This window comes from Rana temporaria, chromosome 2 (genome assembly GCF_905171775.1).
Source record: "Rana temporaria chromosome 2, aRanTem1.1, whole genome shotgun sequence".
NCBI classification, from domain to species: Eukaryota; Metazoa; Chordata; class Amphibia; order Anura; family Ranidae; genus Rana; species Rana temporaria.
In genome coordinates this window covers 286,378,716-286,397,493 of record NC_053490.1, presented here as the reverse complement: position 1 = coordinate 286,397,493, position 18,778 = coordinate 286,378,716, and the positions used below count along the sequence as shown (strand labels likewise).

The window sequence follows — 18,778 nt, the reverse complement described above, 5'->3', positions numbered from 1 at the left end:
TTTTGAAAAAGGTGCATGCATATTTTTTTGTGGGAAACGCAGGCATGGCAGCCCATTCAAATGAACGCAAGTGGGGTGTACCAATCCTTAAAGGGGTGTCACTGCTCTGAGTAAATGTCAGCTTAGGCTACTGAACTCTGTTTTTATGCAACACATAAGCTAAGGCCTCATTCACAGTGGGTGTTTGCCCAAACTACCTGAATACCTTTCTCCTGGCAGGAGAATTGTGGATAAATCTGCGTTTTTGTCAGTGTGTTTAGGCACTTTTAGCCACATTTGTGCATCATGTGCTTGGGTGATAATTTATATTATTGATATATCTTTGGAAAGAAAAGCGCTAAACATGCATTTCAATACGTTTATGCACATCAAGGCCCGGATTCACATACATCGGTGCATATTTATGCGGGTGTAGCAAATCCAATATACGCTACACCGACGCAGCGCACAGAGGCAAGCACTGGATTCACCAAGCACTCGCTCCCACTCGCTCTTAAAGATACGCTGGGTTTCCTCGGCGTAAGCCAGCGTAGGTGGAATAGGGTGTGAGCCATGCTAATGAGGCGTGACCCCATGCAAATAATGGGGCAAGGGCCATAGAAAGTACTTAAAATGAATGGCGCATGCGCCGTCCCGTGGCCTCATCCCTGTGCGCATGCTCAGAATCACGTCGGAACTACTCCCTAAGATACGACGGATCACTGCCTACGACGTGAACATAACCTACGCCCAGCCCTATTCACGTACTACGTAAACTACGTAAACTACGACGGCTGTGTTCCCTGGTCCATACATTTGCATGAGTTGCGCCTCATATATAGGGAATAACTTTATGCCGGACGTACGACTTACGCAAACCGCATATATTATGCGCCGGGCGCAAGTACGTTCGTGAATCGGCGTATCTCCCTCATTTGGATATGTGCATAAAAAATCAATGGGAGCGGCAAATGCGCCCAGCATAAATATGCGCTCACGATACGACGTCGTAGACAAGTTACGTCGGTCGTAGAAAGCCTATTTTTAGGCGTATCTCAAATTGTGGGCACGGCGCACAGATACGACGACGCATAGTTACACTTACGCGGCGTATCTCGAGATACGTCGGCGTAAGTGCTTTGTGAATCCGGGCCTATGTGTTTTTCTGCCAAAAGCTGCTGTTTTTGAACTTGCTTTTCTGTCTCTAAGCACCTGTAAACACCTGTGTGTGCATTGGACACATAAGCTAACATTTGGGGTGTTGAGACATAACAAAAAATGCCCAGTCTGCATGAGGAATAAAGATAGTCCGTAAAACCGGGAAATTGAGCCAATAGCTCTGCATGTTGGCTGCCTAGGTAAAAACAATGTAACATTTCACATGTACCAATAAAAAAAATGCATAAAGTACAAAAGATAAAAATAGTATCAATTTCATTGTACAACATATTATTGTTTTTTTAAATGCTATTTTTTTTTTAGTCTTGACCATAATAAATAAATACAACTATGTACACACTCACTGTACATGGCCTTTAAAGGTCTACTAACAAAGCATGACAGATCAAAAAAAAATTTCAGCGAACGTTAAGATATGACATCCAATTTAATCCATTCTTACTTTTGTATTTGTATACATATTAAATATAAAACAATCTCATAGGCCCGGATTCACATACATGGGCGCATAGTTATGCCGGCGTAGCGTATTGAATATACGCTACGCCGACGTATCGCAGAGCGGCGAGCACAGTATTCACAAAGCACTTGCTCCCAAATGTACGCTGGGTTCCCTCGGCGTAAGTGGCAGTGGGCGTGAGCCATGCTAATGAGGCGTGACCCCATGTAAATGATGTGCCGAGCGCCATCAAGATACGAATAACGAACGGTGCATGCGCCGGCTCATGGACGTATCCCAGTGCGCCTACTCAGAATCACGTTGGAACGAACGCCTAAGATATGTTTTATCACTGCCTACGACGTGAACGTAACCTACGCCCATCCCTATTCACGTACTACTACGTAAACGATGTAAAATACGATGGCTGTTCCCTGGTCCATACCTTTGCATGAGTTGCGCCTCATAGATGGGGAATAACTATACGCCGGACGTAAGCCTTGCGTAAACCGCGTATATTAATGCGCCGGGCGCAAGTACGTTCGTGAATCGGCGTATCTCACTCATTTGCATATTCGAATCGTAAATCAATGGCAGCGCCCCTTGCGGCCAGCGTAAATATGCACCCACGATACGACGGCGTAGGAAACTTACGTCGGTCGTAGGAAGCCTATTTTCAGGCGTATCTAGTTCTGTGGGCACGGCGCACATATACGAAAGCGCACATTTACACTTAAGCGGCGTATCTCGAGATACGTTGGCGTAAGTGCTACGTGAATCCGGGCCTAAGTACTTCTCATACTTCACATATCCATTTTATAATAGCATTCTGCCTTGCAAACCAAGTCCCGCGTTCCAACTTTTCAAGCCTTTTTTTTTCTTCAATGTAGCAATCAGAAAAGCAAATTCATATCAAAGTGCTGCAAATTTGATCATTCTTAATTACTGAACTCAGTGTCGCAAAGAGTGTCATCACAAGTGTTTTCTAACTCCACGTTCTTCTGAGTCCCTTCCACCTCCGGTGGACTCTTAAAGAATTTCTTTAGGCATTTAACCTTCTTGAGATACCTGATTAGTCTGCGGCGGAGTTCTCTACTTTTTAGAGCGTAGATTATAGGGTTGACCATGGAGTTGACCAAGCAAAGAGTACTGCAGAAAGCAAAAACGGTTTTTATTTTCCCGTCCAGTGGAAAGAGCAAGCTGTGTACCATAAGAATGAGAGAAGGAGTCCAGCACACCACAAGTACAATCAAAACCAAGACTAAGGTTTTGGCCAGCATGACGTCCATTCTCATACGACGTTCTCCACGATCTGTTTGTAAGTTGTGTCTTACCATATAAATTGTATGCTTATGTGCCTTCCATAAGATGTGAGCATAAGAAAAAATGATGGCACCGAGAAGAATAAATATAAGGAAAATCCAACTCGCTAAGTATTTATTGTCAATCAAGGGAAAAAGTTCTGAGCAGTCTGAATCTAGATTACAGCAATTTAGACCCATAAGCGGTAGATAGGAGATAATTGTTGTCCCGATCCACATTACAGTTAATGCCTGGAGTGCTCTTTTTCGGGTGACTATGGCTTTATACCTAGAGGGTCTGTAGATACAGATGTACCTGTCAAATGCTGTAAGAAGTAGACTTCCAAGGGATGCAGTGAAGGATAATGTGACACCACCGAGTTTGAATAAGAAAACGGAAGGAGTACCTGCTCCATGGAAGACATGAAAGTCAACAAAACTATAGGAAAAAATAAGACTGGCCAGTAAGTCCGCTGTAGCCAGACTGCCAATAAAGAGAAACGAGGGTTTCATTCTGAGATGAACTGAAGTGAAGATCATGGAAAGGACCAAACAATTCTCCAGGATACACACAGTTCCTGTTATAATACAAAGCACTGCTATGAAGATTTTCTGTGCACTGCTGTTCAGGATCAGGTAGCACTGGATGTCTATTCCTTCTGTGGCACATTTTTCAGAGCTACTAATGGAACTAGTGTTACAACCATCCATGTTTATCGATGTCCTTCCAAATGCCTCAGGGAATCCTTATTGATGGTGCCGTAATGAACACTGGGTAAAAAAAATATATATATATACATGTACAATACATGTTATAATTAATGTCAGTGAGTAAATAAATGCATTTTCCAGTAGAGGGAGAACAGCCAGTCAGATTCCACCTTTTGTCTGTATGTAACAGGAAGATGAATGTTGATTGGTTACATTAAGTACTTCCACTTTGCTCTTTCCCTTTGAAATAAAAATAAAAATATACAGTTATCAGTCTGCATGGATTTGTCATCCATTACATTTGTCACATACTAATATGTTAAAGTGGAAGTAAACCCTCCCATCATTTACAGCCAAGGAAGCGGCCATCTTGGCCTCGGTTTGATCTACAACTGCCATGATGTTGCACATGTGATCAGTTATGACACCAGCCATTGGATGATTTAACAGTTTGGTTGAGAGCGCAGCCAATGGGAGTGTTACATTCCCGGCATGTGCCGGAAATGTAACTGTTTTTTGAAACTGTTAAAAGAATGGGTTTACTTCCGCTTTAATGTTTCAAATGAGATTCATCCCACAAAGTAATTTTTTTTTGTGAAGCGCTAACAAGTTAAAGCTGCATTTTAGGTTTGGCAATTCTTACATAGTTAAAGTGCTTATAAAGGAAAAAATGTACCAAAAAAATAACAAACGTGTTATACTTACCTGCTCTGTGTAATGTTTTTGCACAGAGCAGCCCCGAACCTCCTCTTCTCTGGACCCCCGCCGGCGTGTGTGCTGCTTGTTATGGGGTCACTCGTTTTTTGTTCACTCCCGAGCTGTCTTTCTGTGTCCATAAGACACAGAGAACACGGTTCAGCCCCGCCTCACTTGCTGTGATTGACAGCAGCGGAAGCCAATGACTCCTGCTGCTGCATCTCAGCCGATCAGGAGGGTGAGCCTTGAGTCTTGTGCACATCGCTGGATCAAGATCATACTTAACCACTTCCATACCAGGCACTTCCCCCCCTTCCTGCCCAGGACAATTTTTAGCTTTCAGGTCATTCACACTTTGAATGACAATTGTGTGGTCAGGTACACTGTACCCAAATTTTTTTTTATAATTTTCTTTCCAAAAATAGAGCTTTTTTGGTGGTATGTGATCACCTCTGCGCTTTTTAGTTTTTGTGCTATAAATGAAAAAAGGCCGACAATTTAAAGAAAAAAAACCTGATTGGCACGGATAGACAGCACTGATAGGCGGCACTGATGGCACTGATAGGCAGCGCGGATGGGCACTGATAGGCGGCACTGATAGGCGGCACTGATGGGCACTAATGGGCACTGATAGGTGGCACTGAATAGGCAGCATTAATGAGGAGCTACTGGCAGTGGCACTGATTGACAATTTTTGGGCACTGATTGGTACTGTTGTAAGCACTGACAGGCGTTTATTATGGGGACAGGCTGGAAGGTGTTGGGCACTGATTGGCAAATTAAGATGGGGGCTGTGATGATAATCAATGTGCTGATTATCATCACAGAACAACACTCTGACAGGGAGAGACGCCGATTGGCTCTTCCTGTCAGCATGAACTGAGGAAAGCCGTTTACGGCACTTCCTGGTTCACGCGATGATCAGCTGTGATTGGTCACAGCTGAACACACAGCTGTGATTGGTCACAGACTGACATACAGCACCTCCAATCGCTGCCCGCCCGCATGCGGGCGTGCGCAGGCTGTGTTATCCTGATCACGTCTTATGACGTCCGGTCAGGATATCACAACCACTTTGCCGCCGTCATTCTGCTATATGGCGGGCGGCAAGTGGTTAAGTATTTATTAGGGGGGATGAGGGGGGAGCTGCACACTGAAGGTTTTTACCTTAATGTGTAGCGCTACCCCCAGAGGAGCCGCTGGTTAGATTTGAGATGGCATAATTATGTTACCTCTGTGATGTGTCTAGGGGTGATGATGATAGTGAGAGCAGTGATGGAATGTCCAGACCGTTGGTTGACATTTTCAATGCTTTTATTTCTGGTCAAACACGACCAACAGTCAACTCAAGGTAGATAGAATAGGTTGGTGAAAAGAATAAACTTTGCAGATTCAGGCTTTGGATAGAAGGAAGCAGTCCTGCCTCCAATGATTAGGTTTGTCTCGTCGCCACTCCAGCCGGAGTGGGTAAAGTGCTCCTGGACAGACCCCTCTCACAGGCCTGGCAGCCAGAGCGTCACTTAGAGCTTTTGGGAAGGAACAGGTCTCTGCCACAGACCTGGCTCTATTGGAACTTAGGATTTGTAAAGAGACCTCTGCCACAGGCCCAGTACTACAGCACATGAATAGTAGAGCGAATCCTCCCCGTTGATAGTTAGCTTGAATCTCCCTCAGGTAGACCTCTTGTCCTTGAGTCACCAACTGACAGTTTGCAGCATACAACCTGTCAGTGTCCGGCCACCCAGATCCCCAATGGTTCGTCTAAGCCCTGTTGGATCACCTGCCTCCGGGTTCACCTCAGACCGACTCCCCATCGAACATGGGATCTTCTCGATGAGGGATGGGGAACCCAGTAAGTCACTGGGGTCCCTTTGCAGCATCAGTTGCTCCTGGCCATGAGGGCCCAGAGTCAGGAACTCCGCGTAGCCCATATCGCCGGGGCCCGTGATGTGCGCACACCCTAAAGGTGGGTGCCGCACCTGGAACCAGGAACCCGCAAAGAACCCCGAGCAATGGCCTCCGCCACAGAAATAACCCTCCCCAGCATGCCCCGCGAGGGAAAACGCTCCTCTAATTGGCTGCTGGGAAGAAGCGGCTCCGCCTGGACCCCTCTGGCGCCACCTGCCATCCAGAGATGGAACTACATCTCTGGAGCACAGAATGACCCACAGGACAGTTCAGGGCTGGCGACAGACAAAATTTAAACAGATCAAACATGGATGAGAGCAAATAAGTCTCTCATCCCACTAAATTCGAAATAGCACCTGTACTGAAAAGTACACAGGTGCTACACATGTAACTGTGCTGAGCATGCAGCCTCCTGTGTTCACAATTTAATTTGGCACCTGCTCAGCATGGGAGATAACCGTAGTAGCAGTGCCTACTACAGTTTGTTTACGGCTTCTAGACAGATGAATGAATGAATGACTTGTATAGCGCAACGCATGCAAACTGAATCGCCTCTGGGCGCTTTTTCCAGCCAGTATCTGCTTGGCTGGTGCGGTCATTATTACCCCGTAGGATCATGACACGCTAGTGACACACAGTCATACACACATATACATATATACTGGGCCAATTTGGACGAGATCCAATTTACCTACCAGCATGTCTTTGGAGTGTGGGAGGAAACCGGAGTACCCGGAGGAAACCCACGCAGACACAGGGAGAACATGCAAACTCCAGGCAGATGGTGTCATGGTTGGGATTCGAACCAACGAACCTTTTGCTGCTAGGCGAAAGTGCTACTCACTGCACCACTGTGCTGATCCTACAATTATGGCACATACATACTCACATTGGCTCAAGCTGGACCCGTGTAACTATGTAAAAATTGCCATACCTAAACTTCAGCTTTAAAGCGTATCTGAACCCCCCAACAAAAAAATATATATATATTTTGCAGTGTACCAGTCCTTAAATGTGGTGACTGTACTAGTTTTCTATATTTTCACCTGATAATCTGGCCATGGTGGCTCTTCTCTTTGTAGGAGCAATGGAGCCATCCTTGGACAGCAGCATTGTCAACATGGGGAATGGGGGAAGCATACTGATAGATGCACTAGCAAGTTTAAATACATTTTACTAAGAAACTGAAGTTGAACTCCAGTTAACACTATTTAAGCCATTACAGCAACAGTTTATTTTTTTTCTTCTTGGATAAAGATTTGACATAAGTGAATAAAAGCTTACCATTGTAAGCACTCCTGTCTGTGTTAAATGGTTTGTCCTTCATTTTCCACTTTTGCTGGACAACTTGGTCTGTTAAAGGAAGTTGAAAGATAACTGACTTAAGCAGTCCATAAATGTATAATCTTTTTATATATATATAAAAAAAAAGCAATCCTCATTGAATGTGTGGATGGGGGAATCCTTCCTGGTGTGGTATTGTATTCTGACAGCTGGGGGGTTTCCCCGCTGTCAGAATACAATAATCAGTGCTGCCGGCTATAGCCAGCGGTACTGGTCGTTTGGGAAAAATATGACAGACTGATTGTACACAAGTCTATTGATAGACTTGTGTACAACCAACCTGCCCATACATTTGATCAAAGTTCGATCCATGTATGGCCAGCTTTACTGGACAGATCATCAATTGAAAATACAGGAAAAAAGCCCGAAAAAGGAAAACTGATGCAGCCACCACATCTAATGCCGCGTACACATGACCATTTTTCATGACGAGAAAAATTCCTTTTTTTAAATTGGTCATTAAAAACGACCGTGTGTATGCTCCAGAGCATTTTTCTCGACGTGAAAAATGGGCATTAAAAATTTAGAACATTTTTGTCGTCATTTTTCACGTCGTGAAAAACGGTCGTGTGTAGGCTTTAACGACGGGGGAAAAAACGCGCATTCTCAGAAGCAGAATATGAGAAGGGAAATTTGCATAATCCGCCTAAAGGATCGTGTGTATGCAAGGCAGGCTTGACAAGAATCACGTCGAGAAAAACTTTGTTTTTTTTCCATGACATGAAAAATGGTCGTGTGTAAGGGGCTTAAGATCTGGTAAGCTGTAATATGTTAAATGTTTGCTCTGTTGTTTAGATACACTTTAAAGAATTCATAGCAGTGGCGGCTGGTGTTTTTTTTTGGGGGGGGGGGGGGGGCGGCAAACAACCACTCATCCTGTGTGGAGGGGCGGGGATCGGCTTGCTGAGAGGCTGAGACGGCCATCAGTCCAGGCACCTGGCGGATCCAGACTCCCAGAGTCGGGATGACGCGGTGTCTGGACTGATCTTGGTGACGTCAGCAGAGGGCGGATTTCAGTCCGCTCTCTGCTGAAAACGGGTCACATGATTGCAAAATGAGCTCAGCCAAATGAGCTCAGGCTGGAATTATTTAAAAGCACTGCACATTCTTCAAGCTGAGCACAAGAATTTCACACCCATGCAAAATACATCTCTTGGCATTTTGCGTTTTTACAGCTCAACAACCTCTGCTCCTGGACGCACAGATTGACGTTTTTTTTTTCTACTGCCCCTAAACGCTTATGCCTCCAAATGCCTCTGAAAGTTAATGTGTGCATGGGCACATAGGCTAACATGGAGGGGGTGTTTAGTCCATTAATAAAAACATCAGAGGCCCTTAACAGCAGCTGTAAAAACATCCTGTGTGCATGAGGCCTACGTATGCAGCTGAGGAGAAGGGATGAGTTAAGGACTGGGCTGCACCAACGGGAAGCTGTCACATGAAAGCAGGCCACCTGCTCAAACAGCTGCAGCTGTGGACTTCCCCACCCTACAGCAGCACATAACAACATGGTGAAGATGCTGGTGACATCATTGACCTACTATAGCCACACGGATTCGTAGCAACCGATGACTCCCCATCCCCATTCAGCTGCCAGTTGGAAGATTCCCTAGCTCTCAGCTGAAATAAACAAAGGGACAGAGGATGCTGGTGGACGTCATTACTAGCCAGCAGCTGAATAGGGCTGAAGAAGTGTCACTGGTTGTTATGACACTGTCTGCAGCACAGCCAATGGCATCATAACGACCATAGGTGTGCGTAGCCTATTGCATTAGGGTGTGCACCCCAAAGCTCCAACATACATGCCTGTGTCTAAATATAAATAGGGCAGCAGGGCCATGGACAGTGTCAGTTGGGCAGAGGTTGGTGTCAGTAGTTTTTTTTTTATTACAATTTTATTTTTTCTACAATTTTTTTAATTATTATTATTATTATTATTATTATTATTTTCATTTTATTATTATTATTATTTTATTATTATTATTATTTTTTTTCACTTTTTTTATTATTATTATTATTATAATTTTTTTTTTTATTATTATTATTTCTGAGCGCCTATTGGGGGGGCTTTGGTGAAACATCAGGAGTCTAAACAGGTCCATGATGTCCCACTTTGGAGAAAAAGAAAGGGACCGAGGACAGAGATTCTCCGGTCCCTTTTCCTTGCAGCCAAGCAGCAGTGGAAATCTGTGCAGCACAGGGTTATTAGGGTGTGCCCAGGCACACCTGGCACACCCTGTGCGCAGGCCTATGATAACGACCAATAATACAGTGTTTGAGGAGAGATATGGACACTCCAAGTTCACTGGTGCCCTCCACCATGCCTCCTGCAAAGACTCACAGAAAAATTGCAGAATACATTGATCAGCGCTGCAGGCTATAGCCTGCAGTGCTGATTGTTTTTTCCAACAGGCTGGTTGAACAGAAGTCATTCAAATAGGTTGACTTCTGTTCAACCACAGTGCCCATACACAAATCAAAATTTGTTCCGTCTCTGCTGAACTGGCAACATTTTGATCCATGTATGGCTAGCTTAAGAAACTTAAATACTGAAGTATATTTAAGTCTGAAATTAAGTTACACCAATGATACTTGTTATATTTATTGATAAAGTATTGTGGCCAGGGCTTTTCTCGGCTGGAACGTGGGGGAATGCAGTTCTGGCACCTTCAGCACTGAATGGGGTATGCTGGAGGGTTTATTGATGCTGGCTACTTGGGGATCTATTATCGCTGGGGTGGGGGGGATTAATTGGTTGCTGGGAGGTCTATTGTTGCTGGTGGAGGATATATTTTTGCTTGAGGGGATCCTATGCTGCTAGGGTGTCAATTGTTGCTGGGAGAGATATACTGCTGATGGAGGGTTCTATTGTTGCTGGCTGCTGGAGGGTCTATTGATTCTAGCTGCTGGGAGATCTACTGTATTATTGGGGGTCTGTTGTTGCTGTGGATTTTTTTGTTTTGTTCTGGGGAATTTTGCGCTGGTGGGAGGTCTATTGTTCCAGGGGTTTATTGTTGCTGTGGGGGGGGGGGGTGTATTGTTCCTGGTGGCAGAGAATCATGTTCAGAGGTGGGTGGCGGGCGGAGACAAGGGGTTACTTGGAAGTGGGGAGTACCTGCACTTATACCCTGATTGTGGCAGATTTCCTATAGGTCTGTGTCAACAGGCTTTGGGCCAGATTCACAAAAGAGATACGACGGTGTATCTCAGATACACCATCGTATCTCGGATTTTTACTAGTCCTATCTATGCACCTGATTCATAGAATCAGATACGCATAGATAGGGCTAAGATCCGACAGTGTCACACTGTGTTACACTGTCGGATCTTTTTTTTGATTTAAAAATGGCGCCGGGGGCGTTCCCGCTCATTTACACTGAATAATATGTAAATCAGCGAGATACGCGAAATTCACGAACGTACGCGGACCCGACGCTGTGTTCTTACGTCGTTTCCGTAGCGCGGTACCCGTCGTATACTTACCCATGCTAAAAGCAGGGGTAAGTATTGTTAAGTATGGCCGTCGTTCCCGCGTCGATTTGTATTTTTTTACGTAGTTTCCGTAAGTCGTTCTCGAATACGGAACTACGTAGTTTGCGTACGCATCGAAACCACTGACGTCCTAGCGACGTCAGTGGGAGCAATGCACGCCGGGAAATTCCCCGGACGGCGCATGCGTATTTAAATCGGCGCGGGAGCGCGCCTGATTTAAATAGTACACTCCCCCAGCCGCGGAATTAGAATTCCGCCGGGGGAGTTAGGATCCGCCGTCGCAAGTTTGGAGGTAAGTGTGTTGTGAATTTGACACTTTCCTCACAAACTTGCGAGGGCGGATCTTAATTCACATAGGTTACACGGATCTAAAGATCCGCTAACCTTTGTGAATCTGGCCCTTTGAGTTTGTGTCAATGGTATCAGTCTGAGATGCTTCTGAGATCATTCAGAATTCAATGACAAGTGCAGTTGACCTGTCTTTAAGCAGGTTATGCATTCCTCTACCCTTGTATGAGAATCCATAGTCTGTCTGAAGCAAAAAAAAGCCTGTTGACACACAAGCCCTTTGTAATAATTGTATCCATGGTGATGCAATGTGTTTGTATCAAACAATCAGTTACGCAAAAGAAGTTTGCAAGTCAACCTCTACAGACAGGATTATGAAAGCTTTCAACGCTTACAGGATTTTTTAGGTGCAAACTACAATCTAGTCCTTAGCTTCAAAGACATTGATAAAAGCATGTAGGCAATGAAGTCATAACTCCAGGCCTGCAGGTCCAGTCAGTGACACTAAGTAGGGATGCAAAGAAAGGATGGCCTTCCCAGGCATACACAAAAAGATGTCTTCAGTAGCAGCTCCCATATATTCCTGCACATTGTTTTTTTTTTAAAGTATACAGATACCCTTCACTAAAAGACATTATTCTATAACCCCAATAGCTGATACCATCTTTTTTTTTTTTAACCTGATGAAAGTTGTAATACAGAAAGTCTGGAATTTACCTGATCCACTTTAAACATGCAAGCTTTCAGATTGCTTTAGATACCTTCTTCCGGTCTTGTAGAAAGCTTGAAAAGCCATTACAAAATTTGCATCTTTAAGGTGGTTATAAATGAACAGTGGCGGCCAGTCCATAGGGGGCACATGAGGGGCCACCCCCCCCCCCCTATCTATGATACTTGTTATATTTATTGATAAGTATTGTGGCCAGGACTTTTTTCAGCTGGAACGTGGGGGAATCCAGTTCTGGCACCTCCAGCACTGAATGGGGTATGCTGGAGGGTCTATTAATGCTGGCTACTTGGGGATCTATTATCCCTAATCTACTTGGTTGCTAAACGTATGGATTTTAAACGTTTTTTTTTTTTTAAGCACATGATTAGAGCTGGAGGCAGAGCACTGCACCCCGAATCTACCCACTTATGTGACAAGATCAAATTAATATTCGTTATTGTCTTCCTGATTTCCCTCCTGGCCAATCAGGAAGCAGCTCCTAAGACCTGATTGGCAAGGAGTCTCAGGACCCATTTTCTGTTCGGCCAGGAGAAGAAGCCCCGGCAACTTTTTGTTCCTCCCGGAGGAGAAGCTCAGGCTCTTCCCCAGCTCTTCCCTCACTGCATCTCGGCTATATGCTCAGCTCCCATCTGCCTCCTCAAGGTAAGGCCTCCTATCGTGGCCTCCCGACTGTCTCCCGCATGAGGGGGAGGTGTGGGGGGATCGCGGCTTCCCGACTGTGTCCCACTTGGGATCGTGGCTTCCCTGACTGTCTTCCGCGTGGGGGTGTATCGCGACCTCCCAACTGTTTCCTGCGGAAGGGGGGGTGGTGGTGCTGATGGTGGTGTGAGCAAGGGGGGAAGGTTTGTTTGCCGCCCCCCCCCCCAAAAAAAATATTGAGCAATAGCCACCACTGGTAAAGAGCCTTCTGTGTGCAGCAGCCCCCTCTACTTACCTGAGCCCCCTCTCGATCCAGCGATGCCCATGAGAGCTTTGCCTCTCTTTGGGACTTGCAATCCTTACTGGCTTTTGACAGTTGGCTTCTGCTGCAGTTGATCACAGCCAGTGAGCCAATCAGGAGACAGAGGGGCCAAGCACACAGTGAATGCACACAAAGAGCCGCGGTTCAGAACACGCCTTCTTGGGTGCCCCCACATCAAGCAGCTTGTTGTGGGGGCACCCGGCAGGAGGGAAGAGCCAAGAGTGCCAGCATGGGACCCGAGAAGAGGAAGATCCGGGCTGCTCTGTGCAAAACCAGCAGATCAGTATGACATGTTTGTTATTTAAGAAAACAAAAAAAACAAGACTTTAATATCGCTTTAAAAACTTAAATATTTAATAAAGCGTATAACTTGAACTCCAAACTTTGTGCATTAATGAAAGGCTACAATACTCTACTACTGCTATAAATATTGTAATATCTCAGTACGTCGGCAGCTATATATCTTCTAGACTCCCCATGCTACTCTTCCCCAGAGCAGGTTCATAGGCTGTTATAAATACCGGTACACCCTCTTTGCTTTTTCTACCCCTCTATACTGAAGGAAACATACCTCATTCTGCAGAGTAGATGGATACAGAATTCCGGTCACATATGTCTTCACATTCTTTATTCTTTTTGCAGTACTTTAGACACGAGACGAGAATCTTCTTTGTGATTTTTTTTTCTTGTTACCTCCGTCTTCGTTCTCCTTCTCAACATTAGCAAAGTCTTGAATGTTGGTAGGAGTCTTGCATGATGCCAGCCAGTGGTTGACTCAACAGGAAGTGTGTTTATTTCCTTCACTTTCTGCTTGATTGACAGAACATGAAAAGGGACACAACAAAAAAGAGACAGACTTTATTTGGCAACCCGCTACATATAGTGTTAAAAGATTCTGTTTTAACTGACAAAAGATTTGTAGTTAAGGGGACCTTGACCTTGTCTGGGCCAGTTCTGACATTTCTCACATACATTCTCAGCATTTTTTTGCTATAAATCACTTATAGCACCCAAATAATATACATTTTATGAAAGCAGAGGTCCTGAAGAATAAAATAGTGTTTTTTTTATATTGCACAATATTTGCGCAGCTGTCTATCAAACACAAATTTTCAGGAAAAAATACACTTTGAATTTTAGTACACACTGTAATACCCCATGGTAAGATATAAAAGATGATATTGCACCAAGTAAACAGATAAACATGTCAGGATTAAAAATTTTACAGACCCTGTAAAAATTCCATGTTCTTTCTTTTCAATCAAAGGCTTGGTTGCTTCAGTTGTAAGGCTGAAAATATCTCCATTTGAGGATCAATAGTGACTCAGCAGAGAAAGCCTTTTTAGTGTTCTTGTCAGAAAAAAAGTCCCAAGCTGTTGTGATTTCTACAATTTAGACCCCTAAATAGCGCCTGTAAAGCGCCTGAAAAAAGCCTGAACTGCAATCCCAGTGTCAAAGCCTGAGTGCTTTCACACTTGGGGCCGCTGCGCTGGCAGGGCGTCAAAAAAGTCCTGCCAACAGCTTCTTTGCAGTGCTTTAGGAGCGATGAGAACACCGCTCCTAAAGCACCCTTGCCCATTGAAATCAATGGGCAGCGCCATGGAATCGCTGGCAAAGTGCTGCTGCAGCGGCGCTTTGCGGGCGCTTGTAACACTTTTTCAGCCGCTAGTGGGGGTTAAAAGTGCCCCGCTAGCGGCCGAAAAGCGCCACAAAAACGACGGTATAGCACCCGGGCGCTTTCAGTGTGAAAGCAATCTTACACTTAAAGGGGCAGCCCAGGCATTGGAAACATCTTTTCTGTGAAGATGCAAACCCCCTCTACACATTGCATTGTGACAGTTTGTTTTCACTGTTCATTACCACAGAGTTTAGGAATTCATATTTTTGTATTGAGAAAAAGACAATGCTCTGCTTCCCACTAATCCCTTCTGCTGCTGTCACAACCACATCAAAAGTCATCAGAATGGCATTTCTGTTTGAACTGTAACAAGAAGAATAGCAGGGTCACCTATGATACAGTAATATGTGGTAACGTCTAATGAAATGGCAAATACATTATTGTAACAATATTGTATCAATACTGATTTAGCCTAGGCTCACACATATGTGATGCGGGATGCAGTGCGATTCCAGTGCCGGTTCCTGCATCGCATCTCTCCCGCAGGCAGTTCACACTGCCCTCTGTGAACCGCTGCAGGTGTCAATACAATGTTAATGACACCCCCAGATCTGTTCACAGATCGCAGTGTGAACTGTGGATTCGAAAAGGAGTTGTATCGCATGGGTGAGAACACCCATGCGATCCGATTCCAGTGTGGGGAAAAAAAGTCCCTGCACCTTTTATTCTGTGAATCCAATGCAACATTTCTTATATAGGTAAGGGGCGGTGCCACCTGTCTTCATTACCCGGTGGCACCGCCCCCTTCTGATACCACGGACTGGTTCATGCTGGGCCCCACTTCTTACCTATATACAGGCCCGGACTAGCCATAGGGCAAATGCCCAGTGGGCCGCGGCAGCCCGCTGCGGCCCGCGGGCCACATGTCACGTCTCCCCCTAGTGCACTCTCAGCTGCGAGTCGAAGCCGCACTCAAGTGACAGTGACACCCGTCGGCACATCAGGGGACCAGGACCCGCAACGATTCCCTTCTCTCTGGCACGGTGGCCGCGGCTCTGATGATCTGATCAGTCTCGGCTGTTTCACACAGCCAAGAGGAGTGAAGCCACCGCCCCCCTCCTCCTTTATGTCTACACAGTGGGAGGGGACCCGACATGCAGTCCCGCGCTAATCTGAAGTACATTATGGGTCTGAAGGGGAGGGGGTGTGTATTGTAGGGGGGGTTCTGTATTGTAGGGGTGGTCTTAAATGTAGGGGGGTTCTGTAATGTAGGGTGGGTCTGAAATCTAGGGGGGGTTTTGTATTGTAGGGGGGTCTGTATTGTAGGGGGGTCTGTATTGTAGGGGGGTCTGTAATGTAGGGGGGTCTGTATTGTAGGGGGGTTCTGTATTGTAGGGGGGGTCTGTATTGTAGGGGTGTTCTGTATTGTAGGGGGGTTCTGTATTGTAGGGGGGGGTCTGTATTGGCTGGAAATCCGGGTACTAAATCCTGTGGCAGAGGATTCTGGAACAGTTTATTTCTACTTTCAAAGAAAGGTCTGTGGCAGAGACTGTATTCTTTTTGTTGTCCGTGCATCATCTCAGCTGCTAGACCAGTGAGAGGGGCCTATCCGGGTGAGCAATACCAACTCTGAGGAAAGTGGTGAGTGTGACTTTTGAAACTTAGAAGTTCCCCAGTGATCTGCATCGTGTGCCTGAACCTTGCCCTGACCCTCCGTCCCACCACCTATACAAGTTTGTGTGAAATAAAACCTGACAGAAAAGGGATTTACAACTTGTGTGGACATTGAAGTTTCTTAGACTCTCATCTTATCCCCTAGACAACGAAGAGTGAGGTAACGTGCAAGGCCCAAATTTAAACCAGCAGCTCCTACGGGGGTAGTTCTACACATACTTGAATCAAATTTTTACTTTTTTAAACAAGTTTAGTGTTCCTTTATGTCTAATGACAAAGTGTAGCTCATCCTGTGCAATAATAACATCAAGTTTTTCATCTATGGTTTGTTTACATTCTCTTCACATTAGTCCAACTTATTAATGAATAAAAAAACAATTATGTTACTGACTAGAAGACTTATTTTAATGAATCATAAATGCTTGCAAAGGTTTCACATGGTCATTGCACTTTGATAGTACTTATTGATAATACAAGTACAGCACGGTAACATACAGTGAATGGCACCACGGTTAAATGGGTGCCTTTTGTGGTAGTCATAATTAAGGAATGATGGCAGTATAATTGTTTTATTTTAAGGCTGTTCTTGCATTGTAATGTATCTGTGATATCAGTTCATGCAGGCATTTCCCACACATCAATCAAATGCTTCTGTGAGAGAGTTGGGAAGAGATAGGGCACAAAAGTATGCAAGCCATACAAACCACACTTTAAAAACAATTCACCAGCCCCAACAATTGTTTTTTTTGCCATAATACCCTCAGTTTATTAAGCTTCAAGCTTCGAACACACGGCCGGGAATCTCGTCGAATCTCGGCAAGCTTTTCTTGCAAAGCCGAGTGTACACGCGGCACATTCAAAAGAACCGCCGTTGCTTTTGAATGGCAAGAACGCGGCGACGCCATCGACACGATGAGCATGCGCTCGTCACATTCGATGCCGTCGCCGCCATCTTGCTTCACCCTACACTACCCTTGTAAGCTACCACGCATGCGTCAAAGTCTCATCGAGCATGCACGGGCTTACAGGAGGACAGCTTGTTGCCACATATACACAGTCGGAAACAGGCCGACGAGAATCCCGACGGAAAAATAGAGAGCAGGTTCTCTATTTTTCTCGTCGAGATTCCCGGCAGTTTTCTCGACGAGAAAACATACACACGACCCGTTTTCTTGCCGAGAAAACCGGCCATGTGTACGAGGCTTTACACAATGATATTTTCAGCCACGTGACTGTCATTTTCAAGTTTCATTGGACTCAGCTGGTAAAATAACTTTCACTTTTTTGAAAATAAGTATCCTTATTTTGATTCTACATTTTTAAATTAAACCCTTATGTTTTGCAATGACAGGCAATAAAAGCTTAAAGCGGAACTAAACTCTTCTATCTTTAACAGCAAGCCAAGGAAGCTGCCATCGTAGCCTCTTTTTGATCTGCAGTTTCCATGGTTCTGCACATGTGATCAGCTATGACACCAGCCATTTGATGGCTCGACAGTTCAGTTGAGAGCACAAACAACGGTTATTATTCACAGCATGCCTTGAATGCACTGTAGCTGTTTTGGCCAACAGTTAAATAAATAGGTTCTAATTTAATGCCGTGCTATAGTTGATATACGGCTACAGAACAGCTCTCCAGGTTTGGGAGGGTGTCCCCAAACATCATCCTAAGACCACATTTCCCTCTGCAGATCACTCCTTGGCTCCCAGTTGCACAAGCCCATGCCCTGGCCTCTTGATAGGGAATCTCCTGACACCTGACTGAAGCCCTCCTGTCTCCTAGCCTGAGACCTCCTAGCACACATCTCCCCTAACCGAAGCACAGAACTATGCCCAGGCCCATCATTATACACTCTGATGGTGTCTGGCAAGACCTGCACACTAGGTTGGAGACTTTGTTTTCTTACTCTGTGAAGTTTCTGCACAGCGCGGCTATCTCCAGTGTGGGCAGCTGAAGCTACAGTGTCCTTCATTCTGGATTCTGTGCATGCTGGCTACCCAGCATGCACCTGCCAATCACGCGCATGTGCAGTGCGGTGCAATCTTGGTCAGCTTGGCATGGCACAGCCATGCCAAGCTGACCAAGATTTTCCATAGACGCCAATGTTAAATGTTCCCGGAGTCATGCAATGCCAAGCTGGCCAAGAATTTCCAAAGACGTCATGCCAAGCTGACCAAGATCTTCCAGGAGCCAACGCAAAACCGGAAATTATGTCTATGGCTGCGGCCCCCTAGAGGAGAAAGTGAAATTAGATATAGGCATAAATCCGGTAAGTGAATGGAAAAAAATAACAATAAATTGCCAATTAATTTTAACCACTTGCTTACTGGGCACATATACCCCCTTCATGCCCAGGCAATATTTCAGCTTTCGGCACTGCGTTGCTTTACCTGACAATTGCGCGATCGTGCGACGTGGCTCCCAAACAAAATTGACGTCCTTTTTTTCCCACAAATAG

General features: G+C 45.2%; 1 protein-coding gene across 2 annotated transcripts; it reads right to left on the bottom strand.

Annotated features, from left to right (window-relative positions):
- Nucleotides 1–2,318: 2,318 nt before the first annotated feature.
- Nucleotides 2,319–13,868, bottom strand: CNR2 (cannabinoid receptor 2). Of its 2 annotated transcripts, XM_040337190.1 has the most exons (3): nucleotides 13,600–13,868; nucleotides 7,498–7,566; nucleotides 2,319–3,849 (listed from the first exon to the last, which is right to left on the bottom strand). In XM_040337190.1, exon 3 carries the CDS (start codon nucleotides 3,607–3,609, stop codon nucleotides 2,536–2,538), a length of 1,074 nt encoding a protein of 357 aa, XP_040193124.1. In that variant the 5' UTR covers nucleotides 3,610–3,849; nucleotides 7,498–7,566; nucleotides 13,600–13,868; the 3' UTR covers nucleotides 2,319–2,535. The 2 variants fall into 2 exon arrangements, with proteins under 2 accessions (XP_040193124.1, XP_040193125.1); XM_040337191.1 differs by lacking the exon at nucleotides 7,498–7,566.
- Nucleotides 13,869–18,778: the final 4,910 nt, after the last annotated feature.

Bases quoted from the DNA above. Each gene is read 5' to 3' on its own strand.
- CNR2 (XM_040337190.1), bottom strand. From the start codon at position 3,609: ATGGATGGTTGTAACACTAGTTCCATTAGTAGCTCTGAAAAATGTGCC.